Consider the following 22,809-nt stretch of genomic DNA (forward strand, 5'->3'; position numbering starts at 1 on the left):
ATCCGAAATCCCCAATGGATTTGGACTACTCCTTCGAGCTTCTTCGGATCTTCTCGCAGATGAGCTACCTCTTCTCTCTTGGCATTGGCTTGAAGTTGTAGAGAGAGGTCTTTGTATTTTTCTTCAGAGAGGGCGAAGATGCTTGTCCAGCATGCTTCAAGACTTGGATTTCACAATCCAGAATATATATGGTTACGCATTTCCGGAAGAATATTCATGATACTACGAAGATCTGAGAATCATCCGTCTGTCTTGGCATTGGCTTTCTCAGATGGTGTGTGTGCGACGATGGCGCTTCGAACGGTCTTGCAGATTTGGAATTGTCGTATCATCTTCTTGAGCAATTGAGAGACCCGAGCTTCTTTCGGGTCTTCCTGGAGATTTTCTTTGATCTTCGCATGAGGTGGAGACCTCTCTTGCTCGCTAACTCCCCGTCTCTAGGACATCGAAAGGGGAAGAGTGATGATCAATCTCTTGATTTCCCTTCTCTCAGTTATGCTCAGAGCGATCTTTTACTTCTTCTTTTTCTTCCTCAACTTCTTTCTCCTTCTCTCTCTCGTTCTTCTTCTTTCTCTCGCTGAAGTTCGTCGAATAAGACACGAACGTCTTGTTCTTGTCGGTCTTTGGAATAGTGGGATCTTCATCATCTTCATCTTCATCCTCATCCTCCGGGATAAGAATTCTTTTCCTCTTTTCGAAGAAGCACTAAATGCCTTCTTTCCTTTTCCTTTTGAAGAGACTGACCGGAGATTTCACTTTGAATTTCTCCATTGCCTTAGAAAGTTCTTGCAGACGCATCTTCATTAACATTTTCAACCCTACCACCATCTTATCACACGGTCGAACACAAAAAGTATGTGGCAGTTCAATATTCGAGATGTCCGAAGATCTTGGTCACTGCACCGGGATAAGGCAATTGTCCTTTGTCTTTTGACACGCTTCTGTACATATGGAAAAGAATAGTGTGCGGGAGAGAGAACTTCCGTCCCGAGTTGATCGCATACATCAACTTTGCTTGAGAAAGAGACACGAAGTCTTTGAAGTAGACTTAGGTCTTAGACAATTGATCACAATCTTGTGAAGCACAATGTTGATAGCGTTCATTTGGAATAGATAATTTTCTTATCTACATCCCTATCTTTGACAAGATCCGAGTAGTTCGAGCAGGTGAGACTTTAATTGGGAGATAGCGTCCCCGTTCAACTCCAACTATGTCGCAACATATTCACATCTACCACATAGACTTTGTCTCGAACATCTTTGAATGAAATTCTATTCGCATCCAAAAAGCTAAGATTTGAATAGAAATAAGCAGTCGGATGATCATACCCGTCTGTAGAGTCGGGCGAAAGTCTCAAGTTGAAGCAAATTCAACTTCTCTCTTAGGTTCAAGTTGATGGAATCCGGAAGTCAAAATCGACACTTCTAGGGTTGATTACCCCTCTTTTCAACGATTTAATAATACACTTTTTCTTGATCCTTGGATTTAAACAAATCCATCCGATTTCCTTTCGCCTTTGCCGCCACACCCATTCTAGGTTCAAATTCAAGGAACATTTTGTCATCATCATTCGCGTCAATCGATTTTGTCCGGCATACGAGGATCTCTTGGAATGTTCGCAAGAGCTTCCTCTCTTTTCCTTTTGGGGCAATTCCCCATTCCTCCATTTTCTTGAGAAAAGATACTCATTCCCATAATTTTTGTCCTTAAGGAAGTCATCTATGTAGTTCAATGGAGTACTGTGCTTTTCAATGCACAATAAAGTTTTATACAAAAAGGAAGGCTTTTGAACTCTTTTGGGTCGGCATCCTCGATTATCTCTTCTTCCAGATTATGACTTTCACTTTGTGGGGCGGGAGATGCTGAATGACGTGGAGGAGAGCGAATCGGACTTTGTCGCTGACGGATAAGTCTTCTTCCTCGGTGAGATCGAAATGAGTCGGTCCCTTCTTCATTCTTTGTGGTCCTTTGTTCGCGATTCTTGATGATTTCCTTGAAGACGACATCTTTCTTTGTCTATTGGAGGATTCCTTCACTTGCTTTCCCAAGAAAAATGACCACTTTCTCGACGATGAACAAAGAGTAGAAACAAAGTATAGAGAGAAGAGTGCTTTTAGGGTTTTGAAGATTTGGGGAAAATCAGTATATATAACTTAGTTTTGAAAAGGGAAGTTCAATCGGTGCAATGGAAAGTGAACGATTACTTCTTTTCAAAATCTATAACTGCCAAAATTATTAAACAAAAGATCGTACCTTTTCGACTAAATGACAATTAGTACCTTTTAGAAGAAATACAACTTACAGTCTTTATCCACGAATGTCCGGAGTCTCGGGACTTAGAGTCTAAGAGATCGAGTCTTTAGAGTTGGTGAGTCTCTAGACTTTAACTTCTTCAAGCTTCAAAATGTTGAGTCTTGAGCGGATAAAGTCAAAGCGATTCTTCTCCAAAGGCTTTGTGAATATGTCTGCTAGTTGACTTTTTGAATCAACAAATTGAATCGAGATTTCTCCATTTTGAATATGATCTCTAATAAAGTGATGTCGAATCTCAATATGCTTTGCTCTTGAATGAAGGATTGGATTTTTGGTGAGATTTATAGCACCGGGGTGTTGTCACATCTGATTTCGATTGCATGAGTCTTCAATGCCAAAGTCTTGTAGCTGTTGTTTTATCCATAGAATTTGCGAACAATGACTTCCAAGAGCTACATACTGCTTCGTTGTTGAAAGAGCTACATGTGCTTTGTTTCCTCGAAAACCAAGACACCGTTCTGTTTCCAAGTAGTTGACAAGTTCCAGAAGTGCTCTTTCTATCGATTCCCGCAGAACTGACGAGATCGCATCGAGTATCCTAGAAGATTAAAGTCTCCCTTCTTTGGATACCAAAGACCGATGCTTGAAGATGAAGCAACGTATTTGATAATTCGTTTCACGGCACCGAGATGTGATTCTCTAGGATCGATTGAAACCTAGCACAGATACAAACACTGAACAAAATATCAGGTCTAGAAGCAGTAAGATAAAGAAGTGAACCGATCATGCTTCTGTACAGCTTTTGATCTATTTTCTTCCCTTCTTCATCCTTGTCTATCTTCTGAGAACATGACATTGGTATGTCGATCTTTTTGCATTTTCCAATCCAAACCTTTTGACAAGATCATTCGCATATTTTTCTTGATGGATGAAAGTTCCTTCCTTCATTTGTTTCACTTGGAGTCCAAGAAAGAATGTTAATTCTCCCATCATACTCATTTCAAATTCATCCCGCATAGACTTAGAAAATTTCTTGCAAAGACTTTCATTAGAAGATCCAAAAATAATGTCATCAACATATATTTGAACAAGTAAAAAGTTTTTGTTTTCCTTTTTGATAAACAAAGTAGTATCTACTTTACCTTTGACAAAACCATTTTGTAATAAAAACTTACTTAACTGTCAAGCTCGAGGTGCTTGCTTTAGACCATACGAGCCTTTTCGGTGCGAAGGCGAGTCCGGCTTCTTTGGGTCTTCAAATCCAGGCGGTTGTTCCACATAAACTTCCTCATGGATAAATCCATTTAGGAAAGCACTTTTGACGTCCATTTGGAATAACCTGAAATTTTTGTAACAAGCAAACGCAAGTAATAGACGAATAGCTTCTAACCTTGCAACGGGTGCGTAAGTCTCGTCATAGTCTATTCCTTCTTCTTGCGTATACCCTTTGGCCACGAGCCTTGCTTTGTTTCGTACGACTTTTCCTTTTCGTTCATTTTGTTCCCGAATACCCATTTGGTTCCAATAATGCTTTTACCTTTTGGTTTAGATGTCAATTCCCAGACATCATTGATGTTGAACTGTCTAAGCTCTTCTTGCATAGCTTCGATCCAGCTTTCATCAGATAAAGCTTCTTCTATGCTTTTTGGTTCAATTTCGGAGATGAGAGCCACAAAGACTAGATTCTTCATGCCTTTTTGATCTGAAAAAGTGCGGATTCCTTCATTAAGTTCGCCAATAATAAGATCTTTGGGATGACTGGATTTGTGTTTCCGTTTTACAAAGTTGATGATCTCTTTCTTTATTTGATTCTCCATGATCGTCTTGATGATGGACTTCGAAACGAGATGCTTCTTGAGATGTAGACATTTGAAGATCTAGAGCGGATTCGGTCTCATCAGATCTTGAGTCTTTGGATTCATCTTGCACGAGTCTTGGAATTTGACATTCATTGATTCTTCCTGACCGGCTTTTTTGTTGTAGACTCTGTAGGCTTTGCTTGATGTAGAATATCCAAGGAAGATGCCTTCATCTCCAATGCTCTGGGTTCTTGTTGGTCCGAAGAGATCCATATGAAGCAACTGCTTTCCCAGAATGCATGGAGTACATAAGTCAGACTTTTGGTATGGCAGTTTAGGTAGACCTCTAACAATTTGCTTTGAAGAGATTTTGGCTAATTGCTTCTTGTTGATATGGCCAAGCTTTCTATGCCATAGAATTGCTTCATCTTGAATTGAAATTAAGCATTGTTCTTCATTTGGCTTTACATCAAGGAGGTAGATGTTTCCATGCCTTCGACCCATGAAAGATCGAGTCGAATCTTTGCTAATTCAGAACAAATGCCTTCTTGAAAGAAGATCTTGTAACCAGTATCACACAATTGGCTAATGCTGAGTAGATTGTAGTTGAGTCCTTCCACTAGAGAGACATTGCTTATTGTGAGATTTCCAATTTTTAATTCCGAATCCCACAATACTTCCTTTGCTATTTCCTCCGAATGAAACTTTTCCACCATTCACTTTAATAAGCTTTATGAAACACTCGAGTCTCCCTGTCATGTGTCTTGAACATCCATTTGTCAAGATACCACTTTACCTTCTTTTGTGAGAGACCGCATTCAAAAAAGAGTCTCAAGCTTTCTTTGGTACCCAAATTTTCTTGGGTCCTTTCGTGTTAGTAGGATAAGCATTATTAGGCCATACTCTCTTCACGGGCTTCCAAACCATAGGACACTCTTTTTCAAAATGATCCCGACTGTTACACTTAGAACACCTTAAAGCATTTCGACCTACTGGGCTTTACAAAGACTTTTTGAAATGATTTTTATAAGCCTCTCTCGATGGTCTTTTCTTAATTCTTTCTTTTACTTTTGGAAAATCAATCAAAGGGATTGTTTCTTCTGTCATACCTAGACCCGACTTATTAAAGTAAGGTCTTTGGATTGAAAGAACTTTTTCAAGTTTTTCGGACCCTATTGAAAATTTCTTTGAAATATTTGATAAATCAGTTTTTAAGAAAGCATTTTCTTTTGAAAGATTGTCTTCACTCTCTTTAAGAGTAGAAACATTCAAGTCTAAATTTTTTACCTTTTCTTCTAAAATGATTTCCTTTTGTTTTAAAAATGAGTTTTCCTTTTTAAGTTCGGAAATCCTTTTAAGAGAAGTCTTAAGACTAAAACATAACTCATTAATATATTTAGAGACTTTGACAGGGATTTTATAATTACTTACCTCAAATTCACCGTCCGAGTCGATCCGAGTCCGAGTACGATTGCGCCATTAGACACAGTTGGCATATTCCTCATCACTCTCTTCACACTCTGTATCGCTCCGTGTTTCGGCTTTAAGAGCTTTTCGAAATTTCTCAGCTTTTCCTCTTTTCTTTTCGAAGAGGACAGGTTGGGTCCCGATGTGTCCCTTCTTTTACATTGAAGCAAACTACTTCTTTGTTTGGTTCCTCATCATCAACAGACTTGGTACGCTGTCTCGAGAATTTTGTTTCCTTCCATGCAACAAATAAGGACACGTTTGTGCATGGGGAAGGGAAATCGATGGCCAGAGTTCGGTGGAAGCCACGTCCCTCTTTTGCTAGTCAACGGAAGAGAGAAAAATTGACTGAGAGAGAGAGCCCACGACAGCTCATCGTGCGCTGGCAAAGGAAGGCCGAATGAAGGCCACGAAGTCTCCACCAGTCATCGCCTCCTTCTCTCCTTCAGCCAGCACAAAGAAGACGTGAACAAAGACAGCCACGTCCCATCCACCCGTTCTCCTTCTGCCGCCGAAGCTTTCCTTTTTGTTGACTGGTTTTTGTCAACCAAACCAGTGACGGAAATAGCAAACCGAGCGAGAGAGAGAATAGTGAGCGAGAGAGAGTGAGCAGCGAGGAAAAGAAAGGGACTGTTCCCTTCGCCGTGCACGCGCTGCCAATGCCGACGCCGCTCACAATTGCTGTTAGTGAGCCGTGTCCGTGATTACGAGCTCCCTGATTTCTTGCCATCAACGTCGTAGAACTTAAGGCAAGTGAAAATCTACTAACTTATGTAATGTGATGCTGTTATTATCTAATGTAGTGCAATAGACTTGGAAGTATTTGGATTTTGAATGTTGAAAGCTGAATTTCGGATGATTGAGATAGAACGGAATCATGAAATCGAGGAAATGTTTTGATTTTCTCTATGCATTTTCGGTGCTGTTGAGCTATAGTCCAAAGGACCAATTTGTGGTGAATTCTTGGAAGTGAAAACAGCCGTGGTCTAGGTGTAGGATTCTATTGAAACCGGACTACCCAAAATAGGTCGAGTCTAACCCAGCAACCTTGTCGAATTTTACGGAGAAATTGGGACTGAGTTATGTGATTTATTACTCTCTATACATGACTAATTTGACTTAGTACTCTTCATGAAATTCCTTCCTTTAGGTCTTGTTACAACATATCAAAATTTTAGAATTTTCCGAGTTCATTTGGGGGTTTTTCCAAAATTTTTATCAAAACTGTGCATTCTGATTTTTGAGCTATTTTAATCCGAATTTGTACAATTTATCTCAAAGGTGAATGCATCTTGAGTTGTTATCCGACATGATTGTTTTTGTGGCATCCGACATGTTGTTCAATATTGAAATTTTGATGAAAACTCATGGGACTTCTAATGGCATTGGATTGAAAATATTTTTGGTGTTAAAATAAATTAAGATGTTAATGCTGCCGTTGGACCCTCGGGTCAACGATGCCCCGGGAGTCAGGATGCCAAAGGTTCGAATGATCAATGCCCTTTGGATGTTTGAGGTCCGCAGAGTCGCAGAGGTTCCCTAAGAGTGTTGGGATGCCCGGTGGTATGTCGGTACGTAATTCCGGATGGCAAGGGTAACCATTTTCATGGCAAACCCCAAAGCTTCCTCGTGATGCTAGGTAGGGTGCGAGGTGCCTAGAGGTGTGATGTAAACACACTTTGGATGCCCGGTGGCCCAATGGTGTAATTCCAGAGGACTTTGCGACGCCAGGATTGGGTGCGAATGCCCAGAAGGACGCAAACACTGGTCCTCTGGGGGGTTAAACCTTTTGAATATTAAAATCGATGGCTCTACTAAGTGTGTGTGTGGTCTGGTTATAGGATTAAATTGCGTGGCATGGAATGGAACATGTTATAACAGTTTGGTTTTATAATCAGGACCCGTGTGACTGAAATTGTGCATCTTAGCTTTGAAATTGCACTTGTCATTGCATTGAGAGGTTTTATGAAAAGAATGCACATCACTCATTTCCTTTGATTACACATGTTTTGTCTATCTTGCATGAAATTCGATTTTGATGGCTACGCACGATATAATTTAGTGGATCTTTTACAGCTGAGTGGTTGTCCTCACCCTTTTTAGGGACTAACATTTCAGACTAGACAATATACCTCTACTGCCACTACCACCAGCAGATGGACCGAGTGGTTAGATATGACCGCAAAGAGGAGGACAGAAAATGAAGGAATTTTTGGGCGTCGACACTGATCGATGGACTTTAAATATATGGCTATTGGAAAAGATGTCGGTCATCTTTTGAAGTATAGCTGAGTATAGAAAACCTTGGCATGATGTACCGACTAATGATGTCTATCAAGTTATGTAAATAAAAGTGTTCGACTTTATCTTATAAAAGTTTTAGTTGGTGTGCATCGCTTTATAATTCAGAACGGGGAATAGTTGATGGATGTGCTTCTGCTATGTAAACTGCATATGGACTGATCTAAAAGATATAAACTCCCAAGACTTATAGACTTATTATAACTCTTTGATATTAGTGAGAGTGCTAGTATGAACACTTAGAGGGGGGTGAATAGGTGTATAAAATAAACCTTGGCAAATATATGCGAAATAAAATAAACTTCGAGTAAAATAAATGAGTTAGGGAAGAGAATAAGAATACAAGATTTATAGTGGTTCGGCTTAATCCAAGCCTACGTCCACTCTCCCACGCTAACAGCCTTCTTGGCTGGATTCCACTATGTAATCAACAAGAGATTACAACTTTGAGTGCAAACACTTAGTAGATCACACTATCTCACTAAGTCACTCTTTTGCTATTTCTCTCACGATCACAAACGTTTAAGCTCTCAAGAGACAAGTGTATTAACAAAGATCGCTCGGACTTTGGAATTATAAATTCTACGCTCTATCTCTTACTTGCTCATCGGTCCTTCATCTCCTTAAATACTCCTCCACTTCCAAACTACCTGTTGGACAGTATCCCGGAGAATCGTCTTCCAATATAACCATTGGACAGCTCTGTATCTAGAAGATTTGGTAGCCGTTGAGTGATAAAGGTAGAATTCCAAATTGATTCCGATCGCTCATACAAACGAAATCTTGGTTTCCATAAGTAAAGTTTCTTCGTATAGAAAGATCTTGTCTTCAAGATCCAATCGTCAATCAATTAGATTGAATCAATCAAATCAATATTGATGTGGAATCCAAACCATATCACTAGCCGTTATATGATTGTGCTTGAGTTACGTTATGTTGAGTCTCGATGTAAAGTCTGAGAGCAATAGACTTTACAATCTGAGTTTAAGTGCAATAGACTTTATAATTTGAGTCCGAGTGCAATAGACTTTACAATTTGGGTCTGAACATATTCTGCTTCTGAATAGATTTAGCTTTAAGGTCTGAACACCGTCTGAATAAGTTCAGCTCCAATATAGAGTCTGTCTTCTGGTTTAGCTTCAGCATAGAGTCTGTCTTTTGGTTCATCATTCATGTTCGGTCTGGAATTTGTCAGAATAAGCAGACTTCTGATATAGAACAGACTTTGATACTAAAGTCTGACAGTCTTCAGACTTTGACACAGAAGTCTGGAAATCTTCAGAATATACTTTGGACATGTGTTACGTTCAGTCTTCTGGTCGTCTTCACACTTTGACAATATCATTTACATGTTCTATCATCTGCATGGTTTATTACTTAACCATTAAATATGTTAGTAGCCTTTGATTTATTTTGTCATCTTCAAAACATCATAAGGGATTTCCCTAACAATCAGAGTAATATATTATCAGGTCAAGAGAAAGACAAGTGGACTGTGGTGATCTTAGCGGATCGGGGGCCGTTCGGGGGTGTCACACAACATAACCAAAATTCAACCCGATATTAACATATATATATGACAAAAAGGGTATTTGGTTACAATATCAGATTATTTCTACAATCCATCGAACCAAAACATAAACCTTCTACAAAGACTAACTTACAAACCTATTAACTATGCACAAGTCATACCAAAAAGTTTCCACCATAAAACTCCTCCTCGAACGAATGCTCACGCCTATTCGCGACTCGCTGAAGAACTTGAAAAATAAGTAGATGAGAAGAGTGAGTTATCACGGCTCAGTAAGTAACACATTTTTTCTAAGCAGATTGAGAAATCACTATGTATATTTGAAACGCAATCGTAACTCGCTTTAACATAATATATAATCATAACTCAAATACCGAAGACACCAACGGTTCAGTCTATTAGTCAATCTCATAAAACATGTATCAATGGTCTATTCCATCAATTAGTCCCATCAAATCACATCGATGGTCTATTCCATTGACCAAACTCAAATCACATGTCAATGGTCCACTCTATTGACCAATTCATGCTCAAATGTCTAATCATGGTCACGCGTAACGCGTGTGACGAGACGACCAAGATTCCTCCATTGGCAATGTCTCCACCTATTATTAGTTGGTGGCTTGGTCCACAAGGATATTTTAGACTAGTATGCGTATACCCACATACCCCTCAGGGTCCACGGAGACATCGAGCACTAACCACCAATCACAATATCCAGTAATCCAACATCAGAAAGAAAGTCATATTACAACTCAAAATTTGATAAATAAATATCAAAGCATTCTCCAAAACATTTCAAGATTCTTTCATAAAGGATTTCACAAATCCTTTTCAAACAACCATTCGAATCGAATTCGAAATATAACTTAGTCTTTCAAATAACAAAATAATAGTAATAGCTCGATTTTGTTTTATGCAACAAAAGATGCATTTTATCAACTCATAAAGTATATAATTCACCATCTTTCTCAAAACATGAGTTTAAAATATAAAGAAGAAATAGTGTCACTCACTTGGGAAAAGCCAAAAATCAATTACGACACTCACTTGAACCAACGCACTCGGATCCCTAACAATTAACGAAAAACAATATCAAAAGGCTGAGTAAAAATGATATTCGTATAACGACTCGTCTATACTAGGCCTATTTGTCAATAAAATGACACATATGCGTCACAAAAGCTCTCATTTAGCAGAAACCATCATTTTCCGCTAGGCGCGGCCCATGCACCAACTTCGTCACGCTATAACTTCCTCCACAAAATTCCGTTTCAAGCCGTCTTACAGTCTTTAGAAAGCTCTCTTAACGTACAACAATAACTCCTACTCAGCTGCCCCAAAACAATACCGAAAACAACAAAAAAAAGAGGCTCGAAGCTACTGTTCGCTACAGTACCAGAATGCGCCCCCAACTTCAAAATTCCGTTCTGGACAAACTGCAAGCTCAAATAACGATCCGTAAGATGTTATAGCTTCATAAGATCCCAAAGTACCATTCTATAAAATTATATAGCTCAACGACTCAAAATTGAGCTTCACTATACAAATATCCAAGAAATCTGAATTTCGAGCCCTAATTGCGGCAATTGCTTTAAATAAGTGATTAAAGGCTCTGATTTCTTATCGGCGTTGTAAAACACACTTGAATCGGCTTGATGAAGCGTTCGGATCACGAGCACACCAAAATTTTTCTCTTTCTCCCTTTTTATTCTCTCTTCTTTCTTTCCTCTTCCCTGTTTCTCCGTTCCCCTATTTTTCTTTTCGTTTCTACCGAAGGCCTCCTTCTCTCCTCTCTTTAAAACAACATAAGGTTCCACAATTCTCCTTTAGCTTCCTTTTTTGACTTTTCAAACTCTTTCTTTTCCCTTTTTTTTTAAAGCCCATATATTACGGGTTGAATATGCAGCATCTGCTGGAGAGCATGGTGAACTCGCCTCCGGCTCACGCAGTGTGGTGCGATTAGGAGTACGGCGGCAGCTGCAGCAACGAACCAGCAATAGCAGTTTCTGTTGAAGCAGCAGGAGCAGGAGGAGGAGGCGTCCGAGATGAGTATGACGATGCAGATGTTGATGCAGCAGCAGCAGATGTGGTTGAATCTTGAAGCTCCTCCTCCAAATCAGTCCCCCGTTTGAAGGAAGAGAACGAGTGCCACGGAGGACGTCTCCGGGTGGGTATGGCTATCCGGGTACGTGTCGAGTCTCTCGCGTATATGTTAAACAGGTAGAACTAATACAACCATCTTCTGATATGGCTACGATCCCAAAAAAATCTTGAGAAAAAAAGGAAAAAAAAAAGAAGAAAAGAAATCGGACATGGCTTCTTCTTCTTCTGTCTCGTTCTTGGTCTAAACTTCTTTTTGGTTATTTGCTGTTTGTCTTTTAGAGTCGGTATAGTTAAGAGATGAAGAGATGAGCATGCCATTTTGTAATCAAGAGGCGTCATGCTTCGCTGCCAAAGTGATGGTGAATATGGTGATCGACTCCGATCCTTTCTCGACTTTTTTTTTTTTGCACATTACCCGTTAAATCGCCGGAGGAATGTTCTTTACAGCAGATTCACAGAGAAGCCACGCACATTTCCCTGTGATAAAAGCTGCACATTCGAGTTCGTCCGGTACGACAATGCCTGGTTCTCTCTCATTTTGCATCATCATCCATGCCGTTTTGAATCCGGTACGCCGCGTGAAAGGACAAAAAGAAAAGAAACAGAAGAAGTTAAAAAGACAAATAAAAATTTCACCCTTTTTTCCTTGTCGGGTGGTGCGGTCATCTCAGAACGGAGATCTCCTGTGCGTGAGAAAGGGTGTGAACGGACCCACCATTGAAATGGGCTCGAGCTACCCTCCAAAACACGAGGAATTACGAGGAGAAGGTGCGGAAGATCTGTGACTGTAGCCCAAATGCTTAAGCCCAGCTCTGTTCCTTCTGCCCTGCTCTTCTTGTCCTTGAGTTGGTTGTGGCAGCAGCTACGACGCTGTACTCCACTTTTGAGGGATCTCAAGGCTTTCTTTTATCTTTTCCTAAATAATATAAATGCGATTTCATGCGCCATTGAAGTTTTTTTTAATTGAATCTTGATTAAAATATTTCGCAATGAGATGACTTTGCAAAATTTGTTATATGCTAATCTTTTTTTGCATACATTGAAGCGCATGTTCGTTTGTGCTAGTAATATAAAAGAAAGGAAAACGTAAGTAGCATCTCGTTTCATCATATGGATTACGGTTGGACCTAATCTTTCTTTTGTCTTTTGGTGGTTGGCCAATTAGACCGCATGTATATCGGAAGCCATATCAATCAAATAGCTAATCTCATTTATTCCTGACCTAAACTATTAATAAAGGGAGGTCGAAATTATCTCAAAATGTAGATAGATTCGATTGATATCGACAAGTCTACTTAGCTTTTTTTCTTATCTCATTTTCATATTTCCATTCAAGAAAACAAAAAAAGAGAGTCGGAAGGGACTATGAAGAATTTCTTATTTCATTTTGGTAAAAAAAAATGTGCATCATTAACAGAGGAATGTACGGCAAATAACCAGATGGCAATATGGTAAATCTACTTTACTAATGATGACTCCGTGTCTGTATTCTCTCAAGCCAGCGATCCACCAAAGACCCCATCTTTTTAAATTTTTATCTTGACCCGCACTTTCTTTAGAAGTGATCGGGGTCCGACTTGAGGGCGAGGGAGCGAGAGATGATGTCGGAGCCACCGCCGCAAGAGGGAGGGCTCAAAAGGCGAAGAGAAAAGTGTGATCGTGAGAGAAGACGAAAGAAGTAAGGACTCGTTTGGTTTGGCTTTTGGGTGAAGACAGTTTTCTGAAATATAAATACCGTTTAGTGAAATTTATATTGAAAAACAACTTTAACCAAAATATGCGTTCGGTAAAATTTGTATTTGTAAATAACTTTTATTAAATTAAAAAAATTTAAAAATTGCATTTTTTTTTTTTTAAGTTTGGCCACCGGATCACCGGATCTAGCGGTCGGACCGTCGGATGTGGCGGCTGGATGGCCAAATTTGGCCCCTAGACGGTTACCGAGGCTGCACGACCCAAGCGTCGCTTGAGGGACGGCTGCTAGGGTTGGGCGACCCTCAGGTGGCGGTCACCAGCGTGCACGATCCCTTGGCTGGCGGTCGTTCGCCTCCGATCAGCTTTTCCATGCAGTGATTTTGGAGAAAATGAATAGTGACTGAAATTTGCATTTTGAAAATGCAAGTTTTCAAAGGATCTCTAAATTTACTTTGGACTAATGGCCCTTAGAGTCTTTTTGGAAATATAATCGCATCTTGTTAAAGTCACTCAAAAAATTGAACCAAATTCATTTATATTTGGCGAAGAGACTTTAGATTATCGAAGTTGATTCCCAAAGTCAAACCAAACGGTGTCTCAGAAGGGCTGCAACTTATGTGTGAGAGAGAAAATGAGAAATTATTCCGTGACACCGATTCCAAGGTAGTTCCTAAAATCGGTCTGACGACTCGTGAGTCGTGAGTGGTTCTTCACTCGAAACCCGAAATCAGACTGACTCTAGCGGAAACCGGATTTATTTTTCAGATGATCCGATGCGATTTCCGAATAGAACCGGTCCGGCTGCATTCCTCCAAACCTTCACAAAGCTCGAGGCTCGAGCAGATAGATGATGGGACCTGACCCAAGAGCTTTGACCCTTGGCGTCACGGATCCACTGATTCTTTGACCCGAGGCTTACGGCTTCCGAATCAATCGTCGCCCGCGAGGGCCCACATTTGCCCCGTTAACGCGGTTTGCTCTTTTTTCCATCTGTCAACTCTGCTCTTTTGTTTTCCCACTCTCTGGAGAGCTTGTACCATTCTGCCATAATGTCCAGAATCCTTTTATCTAAAGTTGTATACCACAAGCTGGTCTAAGACACAATTCGATCGCACCGACCGAAAATCAAAAACAGGAGAAGGGTTCTGTAATAAGCAGGATTAACGAGATCTAGGCTGGGCACGTTGCCCATGTAGAAAGCTTCCCCTGATTAGTAAGGTGTTCCCCCCTGATTTGGTCCAGGCTGATGGAACCATTAAAGAAGATGCTGCCGCTGCGGTCACTGCGCTACAGATGACACACTGCCTCGAATATTGTCATGTTATATAGGTTAGACAGCGACGGTGTGATTTCAATCGCCGGGTCACTCTTCCTATCCGTGTGAGTTGGTTTATTCTCTGCTTTCCTTGCTCCTCCATCAAAGGGATCTTACAGAAGGGAAAGAGAAAGAAAGCAAAGTGAAAAAAAAAAAGTGTTTTTTTGCACCGCATGGTGGACGAAGAAAAGAAGCTTTTTTTGCCCCTCTTTTCAAACAGCTCATCACATGCTCCTCCCCATCTCTTTTTCAGTTTTTCCTTAGGCACAAATGCATTCTTGATTTCTTTACTAAACCCCATGCACACATCTTGATGACTTTTGTCCCACTTTGTCCCTCTTTAAAAAGCACAACCTAATTCTTCCTTTCCTTTCTCCCAGACACCCACATACACAGCAACAGCAGCAGCAGCAGCAGCAGCAGCAGCAGCAGAGTTTCTCAGAAATGGTGAAAGGAGGGGGCATTCTTGTGTGCATCCTGATCATAGGCCTGGATATTGCAGCCGGGATTCTTGGCCTGGAAGCTGAGGTCGAGCAAAACAAGGTAAACTTGAAATAGAGAAGAATGAAGAAAAAGAGATGGCATCTTTAACGTTTCTTGAAGATGCAATAACCAGGGAGTCTTCGTGGTGTTCAGGAGAGGCACATGAGGCTGTGGATATTCGAGTGCAAAGAGCCGAGCCCGGAGGCGTTCAAGCTCGGTTTTGGCGCGGCGGTATTCCTCGCCTTAGCCCATGTCATCGCCAATCTGCTCGGCGGCTGCTACAACTGTATCTGCACCCAAGACGAGCTCCAGAAGGCCTCCCCCAATCGCCAGCTCACCATAGCCTGCCTTGTCTTCACCTGGTATACTCTCTCTTTCCTCCTTTTCAACAACTATCCATCGATTTCAATTGCGGATTGACCGTGGATTAATGGGTCAGGATCATACTGGCGATCGGCCTATCCCTGTTGGTCATCGGTACACTGGCGAACCGCAAGTCCAGAGGCTCCTGCGGTATCTCGCACCACCACTTCCTCTCCATCGGGGGCATCGTCTGCTTCGTACACGGCCTCTTCTCCGTCGCTTACTACGTCTCCGCCACCGCCACCTAAGGCTAATGCGTAGCTGGGTCGTGAGTCCAGATAACTTAGGTCTGCAGATGGTTCACTGACGTTGTTCTGTTCCCCAATGCTTCACTTCCTATGTAATCCATGTTCTCCCCTTCGTTCTTCTTGCCGTTTTAGGTTCTTTGGTGTGTGCAATTTTCCTCTTCTTCTTCTTCCTCCTTTTTTCCGGTTCTTGTTTTGAGCTATGCTTATGGATGTAGATGAGTGACCAATGTACTGGTAGAATCTTTATGTGGACAGACCGACTTAACTCACTTCCTCTTTCGCGCAAAAAATACTATCCATCCCACGACTTACCGTACCATAAAGGGGCGGATGATTCGTTTGAATGGATTGTATCATGGACTCTGTTATTCTCGAAATTTGGATATGAAGCTCATAGGGAAGGTGTTCACAAGAATCGAACTCGAATCGTTCGTCTAAACTATTCATTTCTTAACGACGAAGCCAAATTTTCGAAGTTGGTTTTTTTTTTTCTTTTTATGCAATCTTTACTATCAGATGTATTGCTTTCATCAATGTTCCTTTTTCTTTTTTTTAGCAAATCATCAATGTTTCTTCGTCACTCGGTCTTTCTGAATAAAGAAAGTAGAAATCGACCTCCATTCCACTAGTGGGGTGAATCCATACTTTTAGGTTCTTCTGTATAAAATGAAATGAAGTCACTTTATGATCGTCTCCTTTTTGAGTCCGAGGAGGACGCTTAAGCATGATGAGAATGTTTCAGAACTCGATTGGTCGACAGAAGACGAGGCGCTCGACTATCAATCAACCAATTACGCCATCTTATAGAAATCAACGGATGGGCCGCTTCAATCTATGGCTTTGATACATTGAGAGAACTTAAGCAAAAAACGATCAAAGGCCGCTGCGAAAAGTACATGGAATCCGCATGGTTCTGCATGATGATCGCTTCAACAACGGAGAAAATGATGATGGCAACCACTTCCAGTTGCTGTCCAAGACGGTCTTCCAGATCGTGAAGTCGATTTGAGACTCTCCGATTGATCTTTTTACAGGTCGATAATAAATTTGGAGCGAGGCAAAAGCTTTTTGACATGCTCAAGGTAAGAGGTGTGTATCAATGAATCGGCAACCGTTCATTCTTAATTAATTCGAAGAAAAATTGTCCTACAAATCCTAAATTTATATGATTGCCAATTCAATTTTAATATTTTTAATTTGGTCGATTTAGTCCTAAATTTTTGATAATTTTCTGATATAATCCATTGGTTAATTTTGATGGAAAATTACTGACATAACAAACTAGTTAACATTGATTGTTGTATGTGAGAGACGATAAGTTTTAGTAACTTTGCTTCCCAAATCAAGCGTGAGGTCATGACTCTAAGGAGCCAGAGGTCATGACTCAGAGCTTCATGTCGCGGGTTGCTCTGCTTTGATGACCTTCACTGCGTGGCCTATCTTCTCAATCCTCTAAGTCAAGAAATCATCTTGTTGTCGAGCATCGTATCGTCGTGCAAGTTGCGACACTTGCACAAGATCAAAATCAAGGTCGATTGCCTAACCTGTTGGTACAATATCATTTACGTGAGCTATTCTTTTGATAAAGACCGCATAATTTGCTTGATGAGGGCAGAGGTGGCTCGTGGGCAGTGAGGGCTACGATGCCCTTGCTCGAGACATTGATAATCCCTCCAACCTTTTCAGAAGATAAATAGGGGAAAGGAAATGAAAAGAAAATTAAGAAAAAATATGAAATTTCTCAAAACGATTTTGTTTTGATATTGGCAATTTTCAGCCTAAATCAATTAAATGGACTAAATTGGAATTTTGCACAAAATTTTATGACTAAATGATCAAATTGAAAAGTTTAAGACTAAATTAACTGTTATATAATAAGTTTATAAAAATTTAGATGATAATTTAGTGCATTACAAAAGGCACACATGGCATTTTTTTTTGGGCAGATAAAGTTGTTACATTCAACATGGTATGTTACATTCAACATGGATATTGCACGTCGAGGTTGTTTTTTTTTTTTTGACTTTGTAGTAACAAATAATAGGGAAAATCGGTTTCAAAATAGGTTGCTTCTTAGCCAATTCTTAGCTCTAAATTTAGGATTGACTTTGTTACCCTATATTCCAAAAGATTGGAACTGAACCTAACTAGTCGCTTTTGGAATCGATCGATTTTGATTTAGTTCTTGGTTTTATCCAATAACTAACATTATATGTTTTTAGTAAAAAAGAAAATTTTCATAATGAGATATAAAAATAGTACCATTTTACTTAAAAACAGTTATTAATCAAGTGGTTATGTTGTTATTTGTTCATGTTAAGAATCATGATTTAATTTTTGATGATTGCAAAGGCATTTTTGTTCTTTTGAAAGGACTTCAGTTCTTTGAAACTAGCCCTGAACCGATGGGTCTTAGATCAATTCAATCTCGGTTCTTGAGTTGAACCAAGCCCAACGGTCACCCCGATGAACTGTAAAGTAACGCTTTACCTCAGGTTCTACCTTGACTAAAAAGTCGTCACTTCTCCCCAGAGACAAGTTTTTTCAAAGCAGCAGCATCGAGTAATAGGCATGCTGAAAAGACTTGCCAGCTCCTCAGAGCAAAGTGTCAAAATGGAACTCATTAGATCGATCTAGAAAAGACAAGAAAGATAAATTGCTTGAAAACTAAATTGCAAGGGTCGGAAATAAAATAAAAAATTAGAGGAATAATACAAAAGTCACAAGCTTAACTCGAAAGACCGGAATCAAATTTGAAAAGGCATTGCTTCCAAAGCAAATCACTTTAGAGGAAGATCTTGACACGGTCGCCGAAATTCACGTGCAGTCCTTCAGCTTGTCTGTCTGTCTGTCTGTCTCCAACAGTAGCTTCCTTAGTAGTAGACCCATTAAACAGGTTAGTTGGGTCATAAAATGGTCCGCTTCAAATCGACTCATTTAATCTGTTTATGACCTGTTTTTCGCAATGCAAAATTTTTAACTCATACCTAACGTGATCTATACTCGATCCATATCCGACCCATTTAACTAAACTTAAGAAAGCTTATTTCTTACACACACACATATATATATTATTTTTTAAAAATGAAATTGCTAAAATAGTTTTATAATGGACTTTTTATAATTTTTAAAATAAATATTTTAAAAAAAATTTTAATTATTTTAAAAATTAAATTTTAAATTATTTTAATTTTTAAGAATATAATTTTTTTTCTTTTTTTTTTCTTCTGCTTTGGTTGGCCACTAGCCACGACAATAGCCGGCAACCAACCACGGGCGAGCCTCAAGCTTGCTCGGCTCGTTGACAAGCTCCGGGCTCACCAAAGATCGGCGAGCTCAAGCTCGCCCGACCGGCGAGTTCGAGCTCGAGCCCCTCGTTGGACGTCGGCGAGGCCTTCGCCTCACCAAATCCGGTGAGCTTGAGCTCGCCCAACCTCGGTGAGTTCGAGTCTCGCTAGATCGGTGAGGCTTGAGCCTCGCTAGATCCAGCGAGCTTGAGCTCATATGACCTCGTTGAGCTTGAGGCTCGTCTGGTCGGTCGCTGGCCATCGCCGTGTCGGCCATTGGAAGGAAGAGGAAGAAAGAAAAAAAGGTAAAAAAGAAAAGAAAATTAAAATAAAAAAATAATGATTTCGATTTTTATATAAAAATATTTTTGTAAAGTTAAAGATGAAAGATAAAGATGGTGAGATTTTGGTTAAAAGTGAATTCTAAATCCAACCCATTTAAGATTAATTTAAAACCCATTTATCTTAAATATTATCTTAAGTATTTCATTGTTAAATCCATTTAACTATTTTTTATTAAAAAATAAATAACTCATATATAATCAATTTATCATTTAAATGGGTCATATATGGCCATTTTGTCACTTCTACTCAGTAGCTTCCATTTACGACATGCATCTTGCATTAACAGTAGAATTAAAGGCGATGAGCAAGACCATTGTAGAACTCAGCACCCTCGGTGTCAGTGAAAAGAAGCATGTCTTGGCATACTTTCCCGCTCGTTCAGTACTCAATCTGAGCTCTTCGTCTTGGATGCAAGTTCGGCAGAGTGTGATGTGGGTTTCTTGTTGCGCCCATTATGGTTCACTCCCCATCCCCAACCCCAACCCACCTCGGAAACCCACTGCTCGCATTTCTTCAGAGATCCAAGAACACGTCGCAAATCCTTCAAATCCATGCCCAGCTCATCACGACCGGCTTCGTCTCCGATTCTTTCGCGTCGAGCAAGCTACTCACTTCCCTGACATCGTTGAACCCGCCCAACATGGACTACGCGCGGTTGGTGTTCGAACGAATTCACATGCGGAGCGTTTTCATGTGCAACACCATGATCAGGGGCTACGTCAGCAGCTCAAACCCGGACAAAGCTTGGAGCTTTTACGCGGGTATGAGAAGGAAAGGCTTTGTGGGGGATGATTACACGTACCCGTTTGTGTTAAAAGCGTGCGGGATGATGATGGGCTTGGGCGAGGGAAGGGTGGTTCATGGGGAGTTAATGAAGAGGGGAAGATGTTGTCATGTGTTCGCAGTGAATGGGTTGATTGGTATGTACGGGAAGTGTGGAGAAATAGGTTGTGCCCGGATGGCTTTCGATGGGGTCGAGGAAAAAGATTCGGTGTCTTGGAATCTATTATTGAGTGCGTATGTAGGGCGCGGGAATACAGAAGAGGCCCAGAAGGTGTTCGATGAAATGCCAGAAAAGGATGTGATTTCTTGGTCTATGATGATAGATGCTTATGGTAAGGTCTGTTCCACATGATTTCTTTAGTTAAGTAGTAAATCTGCGGTTGCGGAGAAGTTTGTTTACATGAGGCTTTGCCTTTCTGCGGTTTTTTCCACCTGAATGTGACTTAAGGCATTTGGCTACCTAATGTCAATGGATATCATAGTTGCTTATGACTTTTATCTTCTTTTCTACCACCACTTGAGAGTAAATAATGATACTTCAGATCTTGTTTATCTTCTGCTCTTTTCAACTGTTAATAGATGCCTTGGAATGCTGGTTTGGTTATATACGAAGTTATTTTCCTGAGTTTGTTGGGAACTTAATTACATTTTACGTGCAAGAAGAAGGAAAGGAATTGGCTTCAGAGTATATAAGATAAAGATTGCAACTTCTATAAAATTTGAAGCGATGAAACTGGAAGAAAGTTGCATTTTCCATGAAGTAATTTCTCCTCTTAAAAATGTGGATGCATACATGTGATTGTTTATCTCTTAGAGAATTTGTGCTTACAGGCCTTCTTGATTTTGTCAGAGAAGTGGTGATGTTGTGAGGGCTCGACTTTTCTTTGATAACATGCCCATCAGAGATACTGTTACATGGAATTCTATGATTGCTGGATATGTCAAGGTGGGAGATGTGATGGCTGCTCGTGAACTATTTGATATGATGCCAGGGAAAAATGTGATATCTTGGAGCATTCTGCTAGATGGATATGTTTCGCATGGAAATCCCCTGGAAGCATTGAAACTTTTTAAGCAGATGCTTTTGGAACATGTGAAGGTTGATAAGGTTGCAGTGGTTGGAGTACTATCAGCATGTGCCCAGCTGGGGGCGCTAGATCAAGGGAGATGGATACATATCTATATGGAGAGGAATGGAATTGACGTTGACATAGTTGTTCAAGCTGCGCTTCTCGATATGTACATGAAATGTGGGAGTGTCAATGAGGCTAGGAGAACTTTTGATAGCATGTCTGAGAAAAATGCCATTTGCTATGGTGTGATGATTTATGGATATGGTACTAATGGCTACGGAAAGAAAGCCTTGGAATTATTCAGGCAGATGGTTTTGGAAAGAAATGTTCGGATCGATGATATGCTTTTCCTGGCAATTCTTACAGCATGCAGTCATGCAGGTTTTGTCTCTGAAGGTCTCAGTATCTTTGGGCAGATGAAAGGAGTTTATGGTATAGAACCCAAGCTCGAGCACTACAGCTGTTTGGTTGATCTCCTTAGTCGGTCCGGTCAATTAGACAGTGCCCGAGAAGTCATAAAATCCATGCCTATGAAACCCAACTGTGCTGCTCTCTGGGGATCTCTGCTCTTAGCATGTCGAACTCATCAAGATATAATGCTTGCAGAAGTTGCAGTCAAGAAGCTTGTGGAGCTAAAAGCTGATGATTGTGGGACTTATATTCTTTTATCCAATATTTATGCCAATATGGGTTTGCAGGAGGAATCATTGAGGGTATGGAAACTTATGAAGAACAGAATTATGGATAAGGAAACAGGGAAGAGTTCGGTAGAAGTAAATGGCGTTATAAAAGAGTTTGTGAGTGGAGAGAAGTCCTCTGTAGTAGCAGATGCATTGGGATGGATCGTACGGAGCCTATCCAGATTGCATTTGCATGAGGGATAGACTCGGGAAGCCACAGGCTGAGCTCTTCTTCTTCTTCCTCTTTTTTTTTTTTTTGGCTGTCCTCTCAGGATAGCAACGCAATTGAAAGATTTTTCATAAATCAGAAATGTTCTTGTGGGTGAGTTAAAGAAGCTGGCATGGAGATAACTTGCGTGGCACTTCTTTTAAGGCAGAGTAATATGGTGCTAGCCCATGATCACTAAAGGCAATTCAAAGATTAATGCGTGTATATATAGGTCTAAAACTCTTGTTTCTCTCAGTAGTTTGTGTGATGAGAGCGTTGAACTATCACTAGATGCAGATCAACATGATGTCGGCGAAGTTTATCTTTCTGCATCAAGAGAAAGCTTTTAGCAGTTGCTGTGAAGTCTTCTTTTCTCATCAGTAGGTTTGGCCTCAGCATATGCTAATTGGCCTGGTGTAGATGCTGAATCCGGTAGTGAATAATGAGATGGTGGTGCCTCAATGGATGTCATTATCTCTTCTGACTCAAAGACCGCTTTTTTGTTGGATAGGGGCCTGCAGAGGCTAGTTAGCTGAGAGATCATTACTATTTACGTGGGGCTTGTTGCCATATAAAACCTTGTTGATCCCCAGTTGCACCGTAGTGAGCCTGACGCAGATCTGTCTTTGCTTCAAAGTTTCGTTTTACTGTCCCAAACGATTGATGATTTAGTATGTGAAGGTTTTCATCTATGAATAACAGAGGAGGCCGAACAAGTAAGGTGACAAAAGTGTTTCTTGCATTTACTCAATATTGTTGGAGTACATTAATCAGTTGCAAAATATTTGGTCTAAATAATCTGCAGTACCATGTGTACTTGGTCTTCCACGAGCAGCATGACTCATGCGAGCTTATGTGTTGTTTTAAATCA

At 40.3% G+C, this 22,809-nt stretch overlaps 2 protein-coding genes across 2 annotated transcripts; both read left to right on the forward strand.

Annotated features, from left to right (window-relative positions):
* Positions 1-14,380: 14,380 nt before the first annotated feature.
* Positions 14,381-15,831, forward strand: LOC104439941. The gene is made up of 4 exons (XM_010052948.3): positions 14,381-14,533; positions 14,849-15,011; positions 15,105-15,313; positions 15,391-15,831. The coding sequence occupies exons 1-4, from the start codon at positions 14,472-14,474 to the stop codon at positions 15,560-15,562; spliced, it is 606 nt and encodes a 201-aa protein (XP_010051250.2). The 5' UTR covers positions 14,381-14,471; the 3' UTR covers positions 15,563-15,831.
* A 3,637-nt stretch (positions 15,832-19,468) lies between these two features.
* On the forward strand, positions 19,469-22,653 carry LOC104439935 (pentatricopeptide repeat-containing protein At3g29230). Its single transcript, XM_010052936.3, has 2 exons — positions 19,469-20,314; positions 20,828-22,653. Exons 1-2 carry the CDS (start codon positions 19,649-19,651, stop codon positions 21,932-21,934), a joined length of 1,773 nt encoding a protein of 590 aa, XP_010051238.2. The 5' UTR covers positions 19,469-19,648; the 3' UTR covers positions 21,935-22,653.
* The last annotated feature ends 156 nt before the right edge of the window (positions 22,654-22,809 follow it).

This window comes from Eucalyptus grandis, chromosome 8, assembly GCF_016545825.1.
Source record: "Eucalyptus grandis isolate ANBG69807.140 chromosome 8, ASM1654582v1, whole genome shotgun sequence".
Taxonomy (NCBI): Eukaryota; Viridiplantae; Streptophyta; class Magnoliopsida; order Myrtales; family Myrtaceae; genus Eucalyptus; species Eucalyptus grandis.